Source organism: Schistocerca piceifrons, chromosome 3 (assembly GCF_021461385.2).
Source record: "Schistocerca piceifrons isolate TAMUIC-IGC-003096 chromosome 3, iqSchPice1.1, whole genome shotgun sequence".
NCBI classification, from domain to species: Eukaryota; Metazoa; Arthropoda; class Insecta; order Orthoptera; family Acrididae; genus Schistocerca; species Schistocerca piceifrons.
In genome coordinates, this window is record NC_060140.1 from 952,530,714 (window position 1) to 952,546,394 (window position 15,681).

At 43.8% G+C, this 15,681-nt stretch overlaps 1 protein-coding gene across 1 annotated transcript in view; it reads left to right on the forward strand.

The window, feature by feature from the left end:
- Window positions 1-15,681, forward strand: part of LOC124788221 (intraflagellar transport protein 172 homolog) — a 339,228-nt gene that overhangs the window by 102,429 nt on the left and 221,118 nt on the right. The window contains exon 12 of the mRNA XM_047255402.1: window positions 11,194-11,337. Coding sequence (XP_047111358.1) covers window positions 11,194-11,337 — 144 coding nt within the window. The remainder of the gene's footprint in view (window positions 1-11,193; window positions 11,338-15,681) is intronic.

The window sequence follows — 15,681 nt, forward strand, 5'->3', positions numbered from 1 at the left end:
TTCACCCTCTTCTGTTAACTCAAATTGTCATAATGATTAAAATATTGAAGAATTAAGCAGGCTGCAATTTCTAAGTATCTTCCTTCAAGGATGAATAAAATTCTGTAGCATTTGACCAATGAACTTCAGTCCAACATCTGTTTCATCATCATTCAGTTTATTTGTGGTACTCTTACTCGATAAATCTGTTTCTGTGAGCAGTTCGCTTGGATGTGGAATGAGTAAGTGCATAGAATATGGATATGAATATGTAGAACATAAATAATGAAGTGCACAACAATAATAACAATGCATAGTAGTACTTACGTGTTACCAAATATTAGTCACCACCTTAAGGGAAGTTGGAACAGAAAACATTTTTTCTTTCACTTTTCAGATTTTTATTTCATTATAAAATTTGCAATTTTCTGACAAAAAATGATATATAAAATAGAAGGAAACATTCCACTTGGGAAAAAATATATCTAAAAACAAAGATGATGTGACTTACCAAACGAAAGCGCTGGCACGTCGATAGACACACAAACAAACACAAACATACACACAAAATTCTAGCTTTCGCAACCAACGGTTGCCTCGTCAGCAAAGAGGGAAGGAGAGGGAAAGACGAAAGGATTTGGGTTTTAAGGGAGAGGGTAAGGAGTCATTCCAATCCTGGGAGCGGAAAGACTTACCTTAGGGGGAAAAAAGGACGGGTATACACTCGCACACACACACATATCCATCCACACATATACAGACACAAGCAGACATATACAGAGGCAAAGAGTTTGGGCAGAGATGTCAGTCGAGGCGGAAGTGCAGAGGCAAAGATGATGTTGAATGACAGGTGAGGTATGAGTGGTGGCAACTTGAAATTAGCGGAGATTGAGGCCTGGTGGATAACGAGAAGAGAGGATATATTGAAGAGCAAGTTCCCATCTCCGCGAGTTCAGATAGGTTGGTGTTAGTGGGAAGTATCCAGATAACCCGGACGGTGTAACACTGTGTCAAGATGTGCTGGCCGTGCACCAAGGCATGTTTAGCCACAGGGTGATCCTCATTACCAACAAACACTGTCTGCCTGTGTCCATTCATGCGAATGGACAGTTTGTTGCTGGTCATTCCCACATAGAATGCGTCACAGTGTAGGCAGTTCAGTTGGTAGATCACGTGGGTGCTGTCACACGTGGCTCTGCCTTTGATCATGTACACCTTCCGGGTTACAGGACTGGAGTAGGTGGTAGTGGGAGGGTGCATGGGACAGGTTTTACACCGGGGGCGGTTACAAGGGTAGGAGCCAGAGGGTAGGGAAGATGGTTTGGGGATTTCATAGGGATGAACTAACAGGTTACGAATGTTAGGTGGACGGCAGAAAGACACTCTTGGTGGAGTGGGGAGGATTTCATGAAGGATGGATCTCATTTCAGGGCAGGATTTGAGGAAGTCGTATCCCTGCTGGAGAGCCACATTCAAAGTCCGATCCAGTCCCGGAAAGTATCCTGTCACAAGTGGGGCACTTTTGTGGTTCTTCTGTGGGAGGTTCTGGGTTTGAGAGGATGAGGAAGTGGCTCTGGTTATTTGCTTCTGTACCAGGTCGGGAGAGTAGTTGCGGGATGCGAAAGCTGTTGTCAGGTTGTTGGTGTAATGCTTCAGGGATTCCGGACTGGAGCAGATTCGTTTGCCACGAAGACCTAGGCTTTAGGGAAGGGACCGTTTGATGTGGACTGGGTGGCAGCTGTCATAATGGACGTACTGTTGCTTGTTGGTGGGTTTGATGTGGACGGACGTGTGAAGCTGACCATTGGACAGGTGGAGGTCAACGTCAAGGAAAGTGGCATGGGATTTGGAGTAGGACCAGGTGAATCTGATGGAACCAAAGGAGTTGAGGTTGGAGAGGAAATTCTGGAGTTCTTCTTCACTGTGAGTCCAGATCATGAAGATGTCATAAATAAATCTGTACCAAACTTCGGGTTGGCAGGCCTGGGTAACCAAGAAGGCTTCCTCTAAGCAACCCATGAATAGGTTGGCGTACGAAGGGGCCATCCTGGTACCCATGGCTGTTCCCTTTAATTGTTGGTATGTCTGGTCTTCAAAAGTGAAGAAGTTGTGAGTCAGGATGAAGCTGGCTAAGGTAATGAGGAAAGAGGTTTTAGGTAGGGTGGCAGGTGATCGGCGTGAAAGGAAGTGCTCCATCGCAGCGAGGCCCTGGACGTGCGGGATATTTGTGTATAAGGAAGTGGCATCAATGGTTACAAGGATGGTTTCCGGGGGTAACGGATTGGGTAAGGATTCCAGGCGTTCGAGAAAGTGGTTGGTGTCTTTGATGAAGGATGGGAGACTGCATGTAATGGGTTGAAGGTGTTGATCTACGTAGGCAGAGATACGTTCTGTGGAGGCTTGGTAACCAGCTACAATGGGGCGGCCGGGATGATTGGGTTTGTGAATTCTAGGAAGAAGGTATAAGGTAGGGGTGCGGGGTGTCGGTGGGGTCAGGAGGTTGATGGAGTCAGGTGAAAGGTTTTGTAGGGGGCCTAAGGTTCTGAGGATTCCTTGAAGCTCCGCCTGGACATCAGGAATGGGATTACCTTGGCAAACTTTGTATGTAGTGTTGTCTGAAAGCTGACGCAGTCCCTCAGCCACATACTCCCGACGATCAAGTACCATGGTTGTGGAACCCTTGTCCGCCGGAAGAATGACGATGGACCGGTCAGCCTTCAGATCATAGATAGCCTGGGCTTCAGCAGTGGTGATGTTGGGAGTAGGATTAAGGTTTTTTAAGAAGGATTGAGAGGCATGGCTGGAAGTCAGAAATTCCTGGAAGGTTTGGAGAGGGTGATTTTGAGGAAGAGGAGGTGGGTCCCGCTGTGACGGAGGACGGAACTGTTCCAGGCAGGGTTCAATTTGGATAGTGTCTTGGGTAGTTGGACCATTAGGAGTAGGATTAGGATCATTTTTCTTCGTGGCAAAGTGATATTTCCAGATCTCCAGTTGCTTTCTAGTTCACCTTTATCTCTCGCCATATATTTTTATTTTCATTTTCATTTCAGCCTTATGTTACACTTTCCACCTTCTAATACCATGTCACCCTAACAACATCCCCACAACGACCCCATTAAATTTTATTTACATTCCATCCGCAAACATGCCTTCGCCCTAGCCAGATTACACTCCCATATTTTATTTTCTCAGGCTTGTCTGACATTTGGCATTACCCCCAAAGGCCTCACACTTAAAGTTCCCATCTCTGGCTGTAACCCTTCTTTCCATCAGTCCCTATACCAGTTCCAAACTGAAAAATCCATTGCCCTCACCCACCTAATCCTTCACCTACACATCAACTCAGCCAATGAACACACCCGTCAACTCCTATCCTTAATAAAAGTCCTCAGTCTTTCCTCTCCCACATCCACACCGGCTGTTCAGAGCATCCTCCTACAGGCCAACCGCAAATTAGAACAGCATGCCACCCTCCACCTCAAAAAACTATCCAATCTCCTGGTTTCCCACCTCCGGAAAGGCAACTCACTCACCCTTCACAACCTTTCCAGCAAACCTCAACCACCTCTCATTGCACACAGACCCAGTCTCTCCCATCTACTCAATCTCCCACTTACAGCTCCACTCCCCCCAAAACCTCAAAATTCCAATCAACACAATCTGGAACCACAACACCCTAATTCAGTAGTTAACCTTTCCTCCAAACCTCTCTCGCAATCCGAAACCTCTGTCCTATCCAAAGGCCTCACCTTCAGCCCCACTCCCAGATTCAACCAAACAGCCCTTGTCAAAGATTTACTGTCCTACACCTGTACTCTCTGCTGGATATATCACTTTGCCACGAAGAAAAATGATCCTAATCCTACTCCTAATGGTCCAACTCCCCAAGACACTATCCAAATTGAACCCTGCCTGGAACAGATCCGTCCTCCGTCACAGCGGGACCCACCTCCTCTTCCTCAAAATCACCCTCTCCAAACTTTCCAGGAATTTCTGACTTCCAGCCTTGCCTCTCAATCCTTCTCAAAAAATCTTAATCCTACTCCCAACATCACCACTGCTGAAGCCCAGGCTATCCGTGATCTGAAGGCTGACCGATCCATCGTCATTCTTCCGGCGGACAAGGGTTCCACGACCGTGGTACTTGATCATCGGGAGTATGTGGCTGAGGGACTGCGTCAGCTTTCAGACAACACTACATACAAAGTTTGCCAAGGTAATCCCATTCCTGATGTCCAGGCGGAGCTTCAAGGAATCCTCAGAACCTTAGGCCCCCTACAAAACCTTTCACCTGACTCCATCAACCTCCTGACCCCACCGACACCCCGCACCCCTACCTTCTACCTTCTTCCTAAAATTCACAAACCCAATCATCCTGGCCGTCCCATTGCAGCTGGCTACCAAGCCCCCACAGAACGTATCTCTGCTACGTAGATCAACACCTTCAACCCATTACGTGCAGTCTCCCATCCTTCATCAAAGACACCAACCACTTTCTCGAACATCTGGAATCCCTACCCAGTCTGTTACCCCTGGTAACCATCCTTGTAACCATTGATGCCACTTCCTTATACATAAATATTCCGCACGTCCAGGGCCTCGCTGCGATGGAGCACTTCCTTTCACGCCGATCACCTGCCACCCTACCTAAAACCTCTTTCCTCATTACCTTAGCCAGCTTCATCCTGACCCACAACTTCTTCACTTTCGAAGACCAGACATACCAACAATTAAAGGGAACAGCCATGGGTATCAGGATGGCCCCCTCGTACGCCAACATATTCATGGGTTGCTTAGAGGAAGGCTTCTTGGTTACCCAGGCCTGCCAACCCAAAGTTTGGTACAGATTTATTTATGACATCTTCATGATCTGGACTGACAGTGAAGAAGACCTCCAGATTTTCCTCTCCAACCTCAACTCCTTTGGTTCCATCAGATTCACCTGGTCCTACTCCAAATCCCATGCCACTTTCCTTGACGTTGACCTCCACCTGTCCAATGGCCAGCTTCACACGTCCGTCCACATCAAACCCACCAACAAGCAACAGTACGTCCATTATGACAGCTGCCACCTATTCCACATCAAACGGTCCCTTCCCTACAGCCTAGGTCTTCGTGGCAAACGAATCTGCTCCAGTCCGGAATCCCTGAAGCATTACACCAACAACCTGACAACAGCTTTCGCATCCCGCAACTACCCTCCCGACCTGGTACAGAAGCAAATAACCAGAGCCACTTCCTCATCCTCTCAAACCCAGAACCTCCCACAGAAGAACCACAAAAGTGCCCCACTTGTGACAGGATACTTTCCGGGACTGGATCGGACTCTGAATGTGGCTCTCCAGCAGGGATACGACTTCCTCAAATCCTGCCCTGAAATAAGATCCATCCTTCATGAAATCCTCCCCACTCCACCAAGAGTGTCTTTCCGCCGTCCACCTAACCTTCGTAACCTCTTAGTTCATTCCTATGAACTCCCCAAACCACCTTCCCTACCCTCTGGCTCCTACCCTTGTAACCGCCCCCGGTGTAAAACCTGTCCCATGCACCCTCCCACCACCACCTACTCCAGTCCTGTAACCCGGAAGGTGTACACGGTCAAAGGCAGAGCCACGTGTGAAAGCACCTACGTGATTTACCAACTGACCTGCCTACACTGTGAAGCTTTCTATGTGGGAATGACCAGCAACAAACTGTCCATTCGCATGAATGGACACAGGCAGACTGTGTTTGTTGGTAATGAGGATCAACCTGTGGCTAAACATGCCTTGGTGCATGGCCAGCACATCTTGGCACAGTGTTACACCGTCCGGGTTATCTGGATACTTCCCACTAACACCAACCTGTCAGAACTCGCGGAGATGGGAACTTGCCCTTCAGTATATCCTCTCTTCTCGTTATCCGCCAGGCCTCAATCTCCGCTAATTTCAATGGGCCGCCACTCATACCTCACCTGTCATTCAACATCATCTTTGCCTCTGCACTTCCGCCTCGACTGACATCTCTGCCCAAACTCTTTGCCTCTGTATATGTCTGCTTGTGTCTGTATATGTGCGGATGGATATGTGTGTGTGTGTGTGTGTGTGTGCAAGTGTATACCTGTCCTTTTTTTCCCCCTAAGGTAAGTCTCTCCGCTCCCGGGATTGGAATGACTCCTTACCCTCTCCCTTAAAACCCACATCCTTTCGTCTTTCCCTCTCCTTCCCTCTTTCCTGATGAAGCAGCCATTGGTTGCGAAAGCTAGAATTTTGTGTGTATGTTTGTGTTTGTTTGTGTGTCTATCGACCTGCCAGCGCTTTCATTTGGTAAGTCACATCTTCTTTGTTTTTTATATACATATATTGAAGAATGAATCAGGCTGCAATTTCTAAGTATCTTCCTTCAAGGATGAATAAAATTCTTTAGCATTTGACCAATGAACTTCAGTCCAACATCTGCTTTATCATCATTCAGTTTATTTATGGTACTCTTCCTCGATAAATCTGTTTCTGTGAGCAGTATATATATATTATGAAGTGTTAAAAATCTACATCAAGTAATACTCTTATTTTCATTTGAGTGAAGTGACTTGTCCGACATCACTACGGTAATCATCAGAAGATAGAAATAAATAAATAATGTTCTACCTTTCCCAAAAGAATCTGAATGAGATTGCCTTTTTTGAATTAAAGGTGGTTCCATTGTTTCAGAGATCCGTGTTCAATAGCTGCTGGAAGATGGGACAGTTCTCATGCGTATCTGATAAAGAATTTAACAAATACCCTATCGTATCTACTGGCTTCCCCTCTTTTAACTAATTTGCTTGTTTTTCAGTTCTACTATAATTTATCTCAATATCTGTTATGCATCCATCCAATGATTGAAATGCTATTTTGTTATCTTCATTGACACAAATCAGAAGACAGAAATGAATACTTTAGTTTTCTTCTTACCATCTTCCATTTTGACACCAGTATGATCAATGAGCTAGAGAGTTTGTTTTGAGCCACTGTCCAACTTTTGGTAGATCCAAAATCACTTTATCTTCTCAGACAATTCAGATTTTGCATTAAAATTCATTGATCAGTTTTTGCTTATTGTCCTTTGCCTATGTTTTCTGTCTTCGTTTTTTTTTTTTTTTTTTCTCACCATTCAGATTTCAGCTACAGATTGTGATTTATTATAATAAATTTACTCTTGGCATTGGCATCAAGTGTTTTTATTTATTTATGCCATTTAGAATTTACTGTAACTTATTTATGCCTTAAGCCAGCTTTTTTTTTTTGAAACTGGGTGTGCATTACTTTCACAAATAAGTGATAGTAATTTTATGACATTGTCCGGAAAACCCTTCTAGTTATCTAATACCAGGTTCACATTTCGTATTCTGTTCCGTATATAATCCACTGCAATTAATACATGTTATCTACTCAAATTTCTGAGGATACCACACGTAAGTGCTTGTCAGGCTTACAGAGGACATTTTCCATTCTGAAAGAACCACACATATATTCCAAACGTCCTCTGCTAACCAAAGACAGACATGCTTTGTGAAGTGCACATGTGATATATTTGGAGGGCTCTATACTTCTCCACCTGACACAAGTTATTATTTAATTAATTATCATATGGAAATACACGTGCAGTTTTCAACGATATTTACACAGTACAATATTTATATGTAACAAAATGAATGTATAAGCGTTATGGTCACTAATTATATCACAGGCTGATATCTAGAGAGTCTATCCAATCCAGTGCTGTTGGTGAGGTGTTGATTATGTCATTCCAGCCTCCACTAAAACATCTATTGGAACGTTCCTCTACAATGTATTCAACAGACTGTTCTGCTGCTCCACAGTCACACATTGGGGAGTCTGAGGGTCCCGATATGTATGTGAAGGACATAGTTCTTCCATGTCCACATCAGATTCTGTTGAGCACACACCAGGTTCTTCTAGGTAGTTGGAAGCCCGGTATGCATGTAGGGTCTTCGAGGCCACGGCGAAGTATGCTGGTGTTGTTTTTCCATTTCTCTTTCCACACATTTTTGATCTCGAATGGTTTGGGTTCTCGAGCCGACCAGAAAGATTTTCGATTTGAGATGCGTGCAGGGTGGATTGAGCAGCATTTCCTAGGCGGGTAGCATTTGGGAAAGCTTTACGTTATTAATCTTTTCCCATTCGCAGGCCACTGCTTCTTGTCGTCCCAAATGTGGTGGGGCAATGCTACTGAGAGCAGACTGCCAAGGTAATGGGGGTTGATCTCAGGGTGCCCGTTACAATTCTCATGGTGTCATTGAGCTGGATATCAACCTTACTGACATGCACACTCCTGTACCAGACTGGTGTGCAATATTCAGCCACAAGATATACGAGAGATAAGGGCACTGTACGGAGAGTGTCAGCTTGTGCACCCCAGGAAGTTCCAGCTAGTTCCCGGTTAATGTTGTTCCTGGTCTGTAACTTTTTCTGCTAGTGATGTGAGGTGAATCCTGTACATAAGTGATCGGTCCAGTGTGATTCCAAGATACTTAGGATGAGGGTTGTTTTTAACTGATTTGTTACAGAAGGTGATGTTTAGTGGCTGATTTGCTAATCGGTTGTTGAAGTGGAAAGCTGTCACTTCAGTTTTTGTAGGGTTAGGGCACAATCTCCAATTTCTGTAATAGTCGTCAAGTACTCTAAAGTCTCATGTGAGCACATTTTCTCTCTCCTCTAGGTGCTTGCTTTGATATGCAATGGCGATATTGTCAGCATAGCAGAACTTCCTAGGTATAGTTTCTGTACAGGTTGAGCAATAGTGGGGCCAGGACAGATTATTGTGGTAGGCCGTTCTTAAGTTTATATGACTTGCTCGTTTTATCATGAAGACAAACTCAGAAATATCGGTTTTTCAGCATGTTGGACAGCAGTGTTGTTAGTCTTAGGCATGGAACAGTTTGCTTTAGCTTTAACATTAGTCCAGCCACACGGTGTCGTAAGCAGCAGTTACATCTACAAATGCTACTGAAGTTTTCAGCGCTTTCTGGAAACCAACTTCGATACATGAAGTGAGCGCCAATACCTGCTCACAGCAGCTCTGGTTTTACCTGAAGCCTGCTTGGTAGGGTGGCACTTTGTTGTCAACTGTTTGGTAGATCCTATTGTAAATTAGCCGTTCCAGTAGTTTGTAGCTGACACTGAGAAGGGGAATTGGACAATAGCTTGAGGGATCGTCTTTCGGTTTTCCTGGTTTGAGGATTGCTAGAGTTTTTGCTATCTTAAAATCTGCTGGTATCTGACCATTGCACAACCAGTCTATAAAGAATCTCTGTAGCCATGTTCTTCCTTTTCTGCCAAGGTGGATGATAAATTCTGGGAACACTCCATCTAGACCTGCTGCTTTCCTTAACTTTAGGCATCTTATGGCTTTCTCAGCTTCGCTGTCACTAAAAGGAGAGCTGAAGGGTGACCTTTCATCGAGTGTGCCATCTATAGTTTTGAGCTCTTCTTGTAAACTTTTTGAGCTGCTGCTGTCCAGAGGTACATTGTGTGCTTGTGACTTGACGTGTTGTGCAATCCACGATGGGGTGATCTGTGGTTCCTGTCTTATTTTTGGTGTTGCTGCCCCTAGTTGCCTGAGCTGGGACCATGCTTTTGCGGCTTGAGTGGGTGAAGTCCAGTTCTTTGGTAGTTGTTAATCATCTTTCTTTCCTTTATCTGTTAAGAGACTGGAGTACCTTGTTGCCTGCCTGTGGGTCACCATGGGCTTCGTATTTCTTGCAAAGCTCTTCCATCTCCTTGTTCCAGCAGGGCACATATTCCTTCCTGAAACCACGTGGTATATTGCATTTTGCTGCTCCTATAATGACACCAACAAAGTGCACGTAATTTTCTAATGTCCCTGGGATCCAGTGGAGATTTCCATCAAATTCCTTCACATAAGACGTCCAATTGACTTTGTTGAAGTTCCACCTTGGTTTTTGGACAGATCTGATTAGAGGAGTTTAAAATCCGATAGCTACAAGCACTCGTCTGTGTTGGCTGTGAGGGAAAGCTTATAACACCTTCTTTCTGTGGATTACTGGGTTGTGTTGTTGATCAGTTGTTAAAATACAGAGATCATGGTTTGTATTAGTCTGCCATGAGGCAGAGTGAAAGATTTTCGAGTCCCTTGCATCATATGAGAGGTGGTGGTGGTAATTTTCGATTCAGGCTGTAAGAGGTTGTCCATTTGGATCATTTGTTCTGTAACCCCACATTTCATGGTGGCTGTTAAAGTCCCATATATAAATTCCAGGATGAGGTACATCTGATAAGGTGGGATTTTGCCACATGTCATTAGGTGGTTTGTATAACACAAGTCAAGAATTGGCATCCAAGATCATCATATAATTGATGGAATCTCTCATTTAAATTGCCCCCCTTAATTGATCGCAGAGGAGGTTAGCTGTCTTGACCATTTCAGCCAGCTGATGAAAGAAATTGGGCTCAAGCCCAGGTAACAGTCAGTATAACTGCAGTCACTAAACTGCAGCTGACTCCAGCATATACAGTCCACATTGCTTCCACATTTCATAGGAGATCCTCCAACAAGACACTAAATGTGCACCAGATTTCCTTGTCATTCAGACTACTATTTTACCCTAGGCCTGTATTATCAATGTACAACAGGAGATCTCAATAACCAATAATCTTGATGTTGGTGATTTTCCGGCTTGTCCAGAAACATCACCATAAGTGTCTGCAGGTGAAGTGAAAAAGACAGTATCTCATATGTTTTGCAAACAAAACATAGTCAATATAATAAGTTGTTGTTGCTATGACCAATATCAGGCAAATTATGCCATCTTCAGATCTAAAATATGGAGTGGGTGATCAGTAATCTGAGCAGGGGTGTTTGTGAAGGATATAAAAACAAGAGCCAATCTAAAGATGGCTTGTTGTGTTGCCCTGTAGGACAAAAATGTTGGCTGTATTGGATAAACTGAGTAAACAGTATGATATAAAATTTTTAAAGCTTTGAGCACTGACATAATAAATAGATAGAAACCATGAAGCTGAAGTTAAGTTACTGCAAAAGTAATTATTACATGTACTTCCGTCCATTTCACATTTTTTTCCCTTGGTCCTGTGAACTACATTCTAAGCATACCTTACTGGTACAGAACATGTATAAACCATGCAAAAATTATTCTATTTTATGTTACTGGATATTCTTTTGTTTGTTCATACATCTTTCAATTGTTTTCAGTGGGTCGTGGATAGCGATGTTGTTGTAGCCCAGTCTAGAAACAACATGTGTATTTGGTACAACATTGATGTTCCAGAACAAGTCACACTAATTACAATAAAAGGAGAAATTGTTGAAATTGTCAGGATGGATGGAAAAACAGAGGTTTGTTACAGCAGAAGGAAGGCTATTTGTACTTTCATCTTTTCTATTTATGATGCCAAGTATTGTAATCTAGATATCTCTTGCATGTACAACAAAAACATAATAAACGTAAAGCAAGTAAAGTAATTCTTAATGTAGTGTGAGGTGCTTCAAATTCTGGTAATTTGAACGGCTTTAAGGTGACAACTTGAATAGCAGAAAATACTGTATGTATGGGGATGGGGGGGGGGGGGGGGGGGGGGGGCACAAATGCTCACATTCAAAGTTTTCACTTTGTGGGATGGTAGGGATAAAATGCAGAACTACATTTCAGGCACTAATTTGTTGGAAGCCACACAGTTCAGTTTTTGTACAGGTGACTCTATGCAGAAATTAATATTTTTTGTGGCACTGGTATAACATTAATATCTGTTAATTTATTAAAAATTTACTTCTGCACAAAAATATTTTGCCAAACAATGGAAAATGTAGGAATCTTAAAGAAAATATTGTAAATTGTATTGACATTAGCCAATTGCATTAGTGTTTTGTATCTGACTGATATATTTAGCTTAACAAGTAGCAGGCAGATAGATAAAATCTAATTTTCGTAACCAGAGGATTCTTGAGTTGTTAAAAAAGGGGAAGAGGTTGAAGGAAATGAAACTAATTGTTAGTTGCAAGAGTTACTCAAGACCCTTCTTTACTAGCATTTTTCTGATTTTATTTCTTTGCCTGTCTCTGCAACTGTTGCTTAGTAAGTACACTACTGGGAAAAGAACACCAAGATTTCATTGACCCAGCAGAGGGAAATTTTATTGACAAAATCTTGAGGACATTTATAGCAAACGATCATACCTGCAGAGCCATAAACATCTGAGTACAGTCGAAAGGATGTATGAAATGTCGACTCTAGTACTCTGTATACCTTCCATTTTCAGCAATGCAGGTTGCAACTCTCCCATGGAGAGGATCATGGAGGTGATGGATGTAGTCTTGTGGAACGGTCTGCCATGCAGTTTCCACCTGTTGCCTCAACTGGGCCAGATCTCTTGGCTGTCTGCAAGATAACATTTTATCCAGTGCCAGATATACTCATTGGGAGACAGATCTGGGAATTGTTCTGGCCAGGGCAGTTGATGTAAACCTTGGAGAGAACACTGGGTGGCACAGAGTATAAGGGGACATGCATTGTCATAGTGAAAAACCACATCATCTTGTTGGTGCATGAGCAGTAGGCAATGGGTTGAATGGTGTTTTGGATGTGCTATGCACTGTTCAATGTTCCCTCTATGATCATCAGAGAAGAATGGCCATTGTAAGATATGACTCCCCACACCTGCCAGGTGTTATCCCTGGTGCTTCTGTCATATAAACTTCAGACATTGGCACTCACCTGCCTGATGCCACACATGGGTATGGCCATCATTGGCTCCAACGCAGAAACAACTCTCATCCCTGGAGACAAGAAGTCTCCATTCGCTCTTCCATAAGTGCCTGTGGCAACATCACTGGAGGTGGACTGCATGATGTTGGGGTGTAGGGGCAATAGGTTACAGTAGGTCAAGGCCGGAATGATTTATAAGGATAATTGCCATCTGTATAGTTCAGAAAAGCTGGTGGTGGAGGGGAGAACCCAGATGGCCTATGTTGATAAACAGCCACTGAAATCAAACCTGTTATGTTCAGCTGCATGTTGTACAACAGTGTAGTCCACTTTACTCTTGTCCACGGTTTGGCAGTGGCCATTCATCCTGGTGGATAGCTGGTTGGGAGCTGGTAGACAACATGGCTGCTTTGGTAGATGGTCTTCACAGACAGGCACTATTAATATTCACATGCAGATTTCCTGTGCCATATTGCCACATGCCCCCAATCCTCCCACCACTTCCAAGAACTAGCTACAGAAGTAACACCCCCCCCCCCCCCCCTTGTCATCCAGTATGGCCCTAGACTGGAACAAATGAACCAAATCTTTTGTTAGGGATTTGATTATATATTGTTATGTCCTGAACAGGGGTGCAACCTACCCAGTATTGTTTCCACCCCTTCTAAATGGTGTTCCATTGCTCACCCAACCTCAACAACATCCAAACCCATCCCTACACCACTCCCAATCCAACGCCCTTGCCACAGGGATCATATACCTGTGGAATACCCAGGTGCAGGACCTGCCCAACTACCCAATCAGCACTTCATATTCCAGTTGTGTCACAGTCTTATCCTACCCCATCAGAGATTTCGCCACCTGTGAAAGCAACCACATCGTACAACAGCTCTGCTGCAGTCTTTGTTCAGCTTTTTATATTGGTATGACTACCAACCAGCGGTCCACCAGGATGAACGGCCACAGCCAAACTGTGGCTAAGAGCAAAGTAGACTACCCTGTTCCACAACAAGCAACTGAACATAACCTGCTTGATTTCATTGGCTGCTTCACAAACTGGGCCATCTGGATCCTTCCCTCTACACCTAGCTTTTCTGAACTGTGCAAATGGGAGCTATCTGTACAACACCTTCTCTGCCCTGAAAATCTTCCACCTTCAACCTATGGTAACCTACTGTCTCCACATCCACCACCCAGCTGTTTTCACCCCCTCTGGCATATCAGCTCTTCCCAACTCATATCTCCTCACACTTACTGTGCATTGCTCTCTGCCAATGCACCCACTAACCTTTTCCCCTCCTCTATTCCTCACCTGTGTGCTCCCTTTTTCCCTTCCCTCCCTTTCCCACAGCCACTTGATACTATACCAGGTAGTCCTGTCTGCCACCCATAGTCCCTGCATGCACTGCCAGGCAGCATTGTTTCTCTTCCCTCACTTGTACGCTGCTATCTCTCCCCGTTCCCCACTGCACTATGGATTGTTGTTCCCATTTGACACATTGCAGTTTAAGTCTGGCCTGAGCAGCCAGAGATCAGAGGTCACATGTTTGTGAGGTGAGCTTGTTTGTGTGAATGCATGCATGTTTTTCTTTTCTGATGACGGTTTTGGCTGTAAGCAGTCTTTTTGTTGTGCCTGTCTGCAACTCTGCATGTCATCTTTACGCAAGTCTGTCCTTTCCATAATTGTTGATATTCCAACCTGGACTTTCCATTGTTTGACTTCATAAGATGCAATGATCTTGGTGTGAATCTGTGCATCACCACTGTCCAGACCCAGGCTGATGGTCATGTGCACCTCCTGCTGACCATTGGTGATGACATGAATGCACTGGGGAGACTTTTCATCTCATGTGAAGTGCAGTTCTGTGGTATGACCACCCAGCCTCACATAGACCCACTATGTGCCCTCACACAAACTCCGCCAGTTGCATAATTGGTTTATGTCCAAACTGTTACTGCATGCTAACAATGTTGCAGACAAAGACAGAGCCATGACCGGCCATGACCGACCTTATTTGAACTCTTCTGTTGGGAGAGTTAATTTGGAGTTGGAACGGCTGCTTGGGTCAGGTGCGGGGGCTCATATTGGTGTGGTTCCTGTTGATTCTCTCAGTAGGTGGGACTATACCAGGCACAGCCTACATCTCAACAGGAAAGGGAAGGGGAAACTGGCTGGGGTAATAGCAGGAAATTTAAGGGGGGGAGGCACTGCCATGAATGGTAAAATACCAGTGGTTGCAGGTGTTGGAGCAGCACCTTTTTTAGGATAGGTAAGACAGAAAGATGTCAAGTTCTACGAGAGGTCAGGATTGAAACAAATCTTCAGTTTAGGAAAGAAATTAAACAGCACAATTCTAGCACATTGGATCACCAATCACAGCTGTCAATTATAAATTTTCATCAATCACCAGAAATTTTATCTCCACCAAGTTGTATCTCAGTCCTAGGTAATTGCATTGATGAATTAAAGTCACCCAACCCAGTTGACATAATCTGCCTCTCTGAACACCATGTGACCTCTGGTATACGAACTAGGCCTAAGCACAATGAGAAACTCAGACAGGAGTGTACTGCAAATGTTAGAATAAGGAAAGGTTCTCATAAAAGTATAATTAAAAATCATGTAAGTATATTTCATCAAAATATTGGGAGTTTAAAGAATAAAATAGATGAGCTTCTGGTTTGTTTAGAAGATTTAGAAGTTGAGGATGAAATAGATATACTATGCCTGTCTGAGCATCACATTGTTACTGATATGGATAAGGTAAATGTAAGTGGATATAAGCTCTCTGCACATGTAATGAGAGAAAGGAGAAAGGAGGAGTTGCCATATATGTCAAAAGTAATCATTGTGCAAAAAGTATAGAAACAAAAAAGTTTTGTGTAGAGAAACATATAGAAGCATGTGCCTGTGAGCTTAAACTAAATAAAGGCACATTTATAATTGTAACTGTATATAGGTCCCCATCAGGAAATTT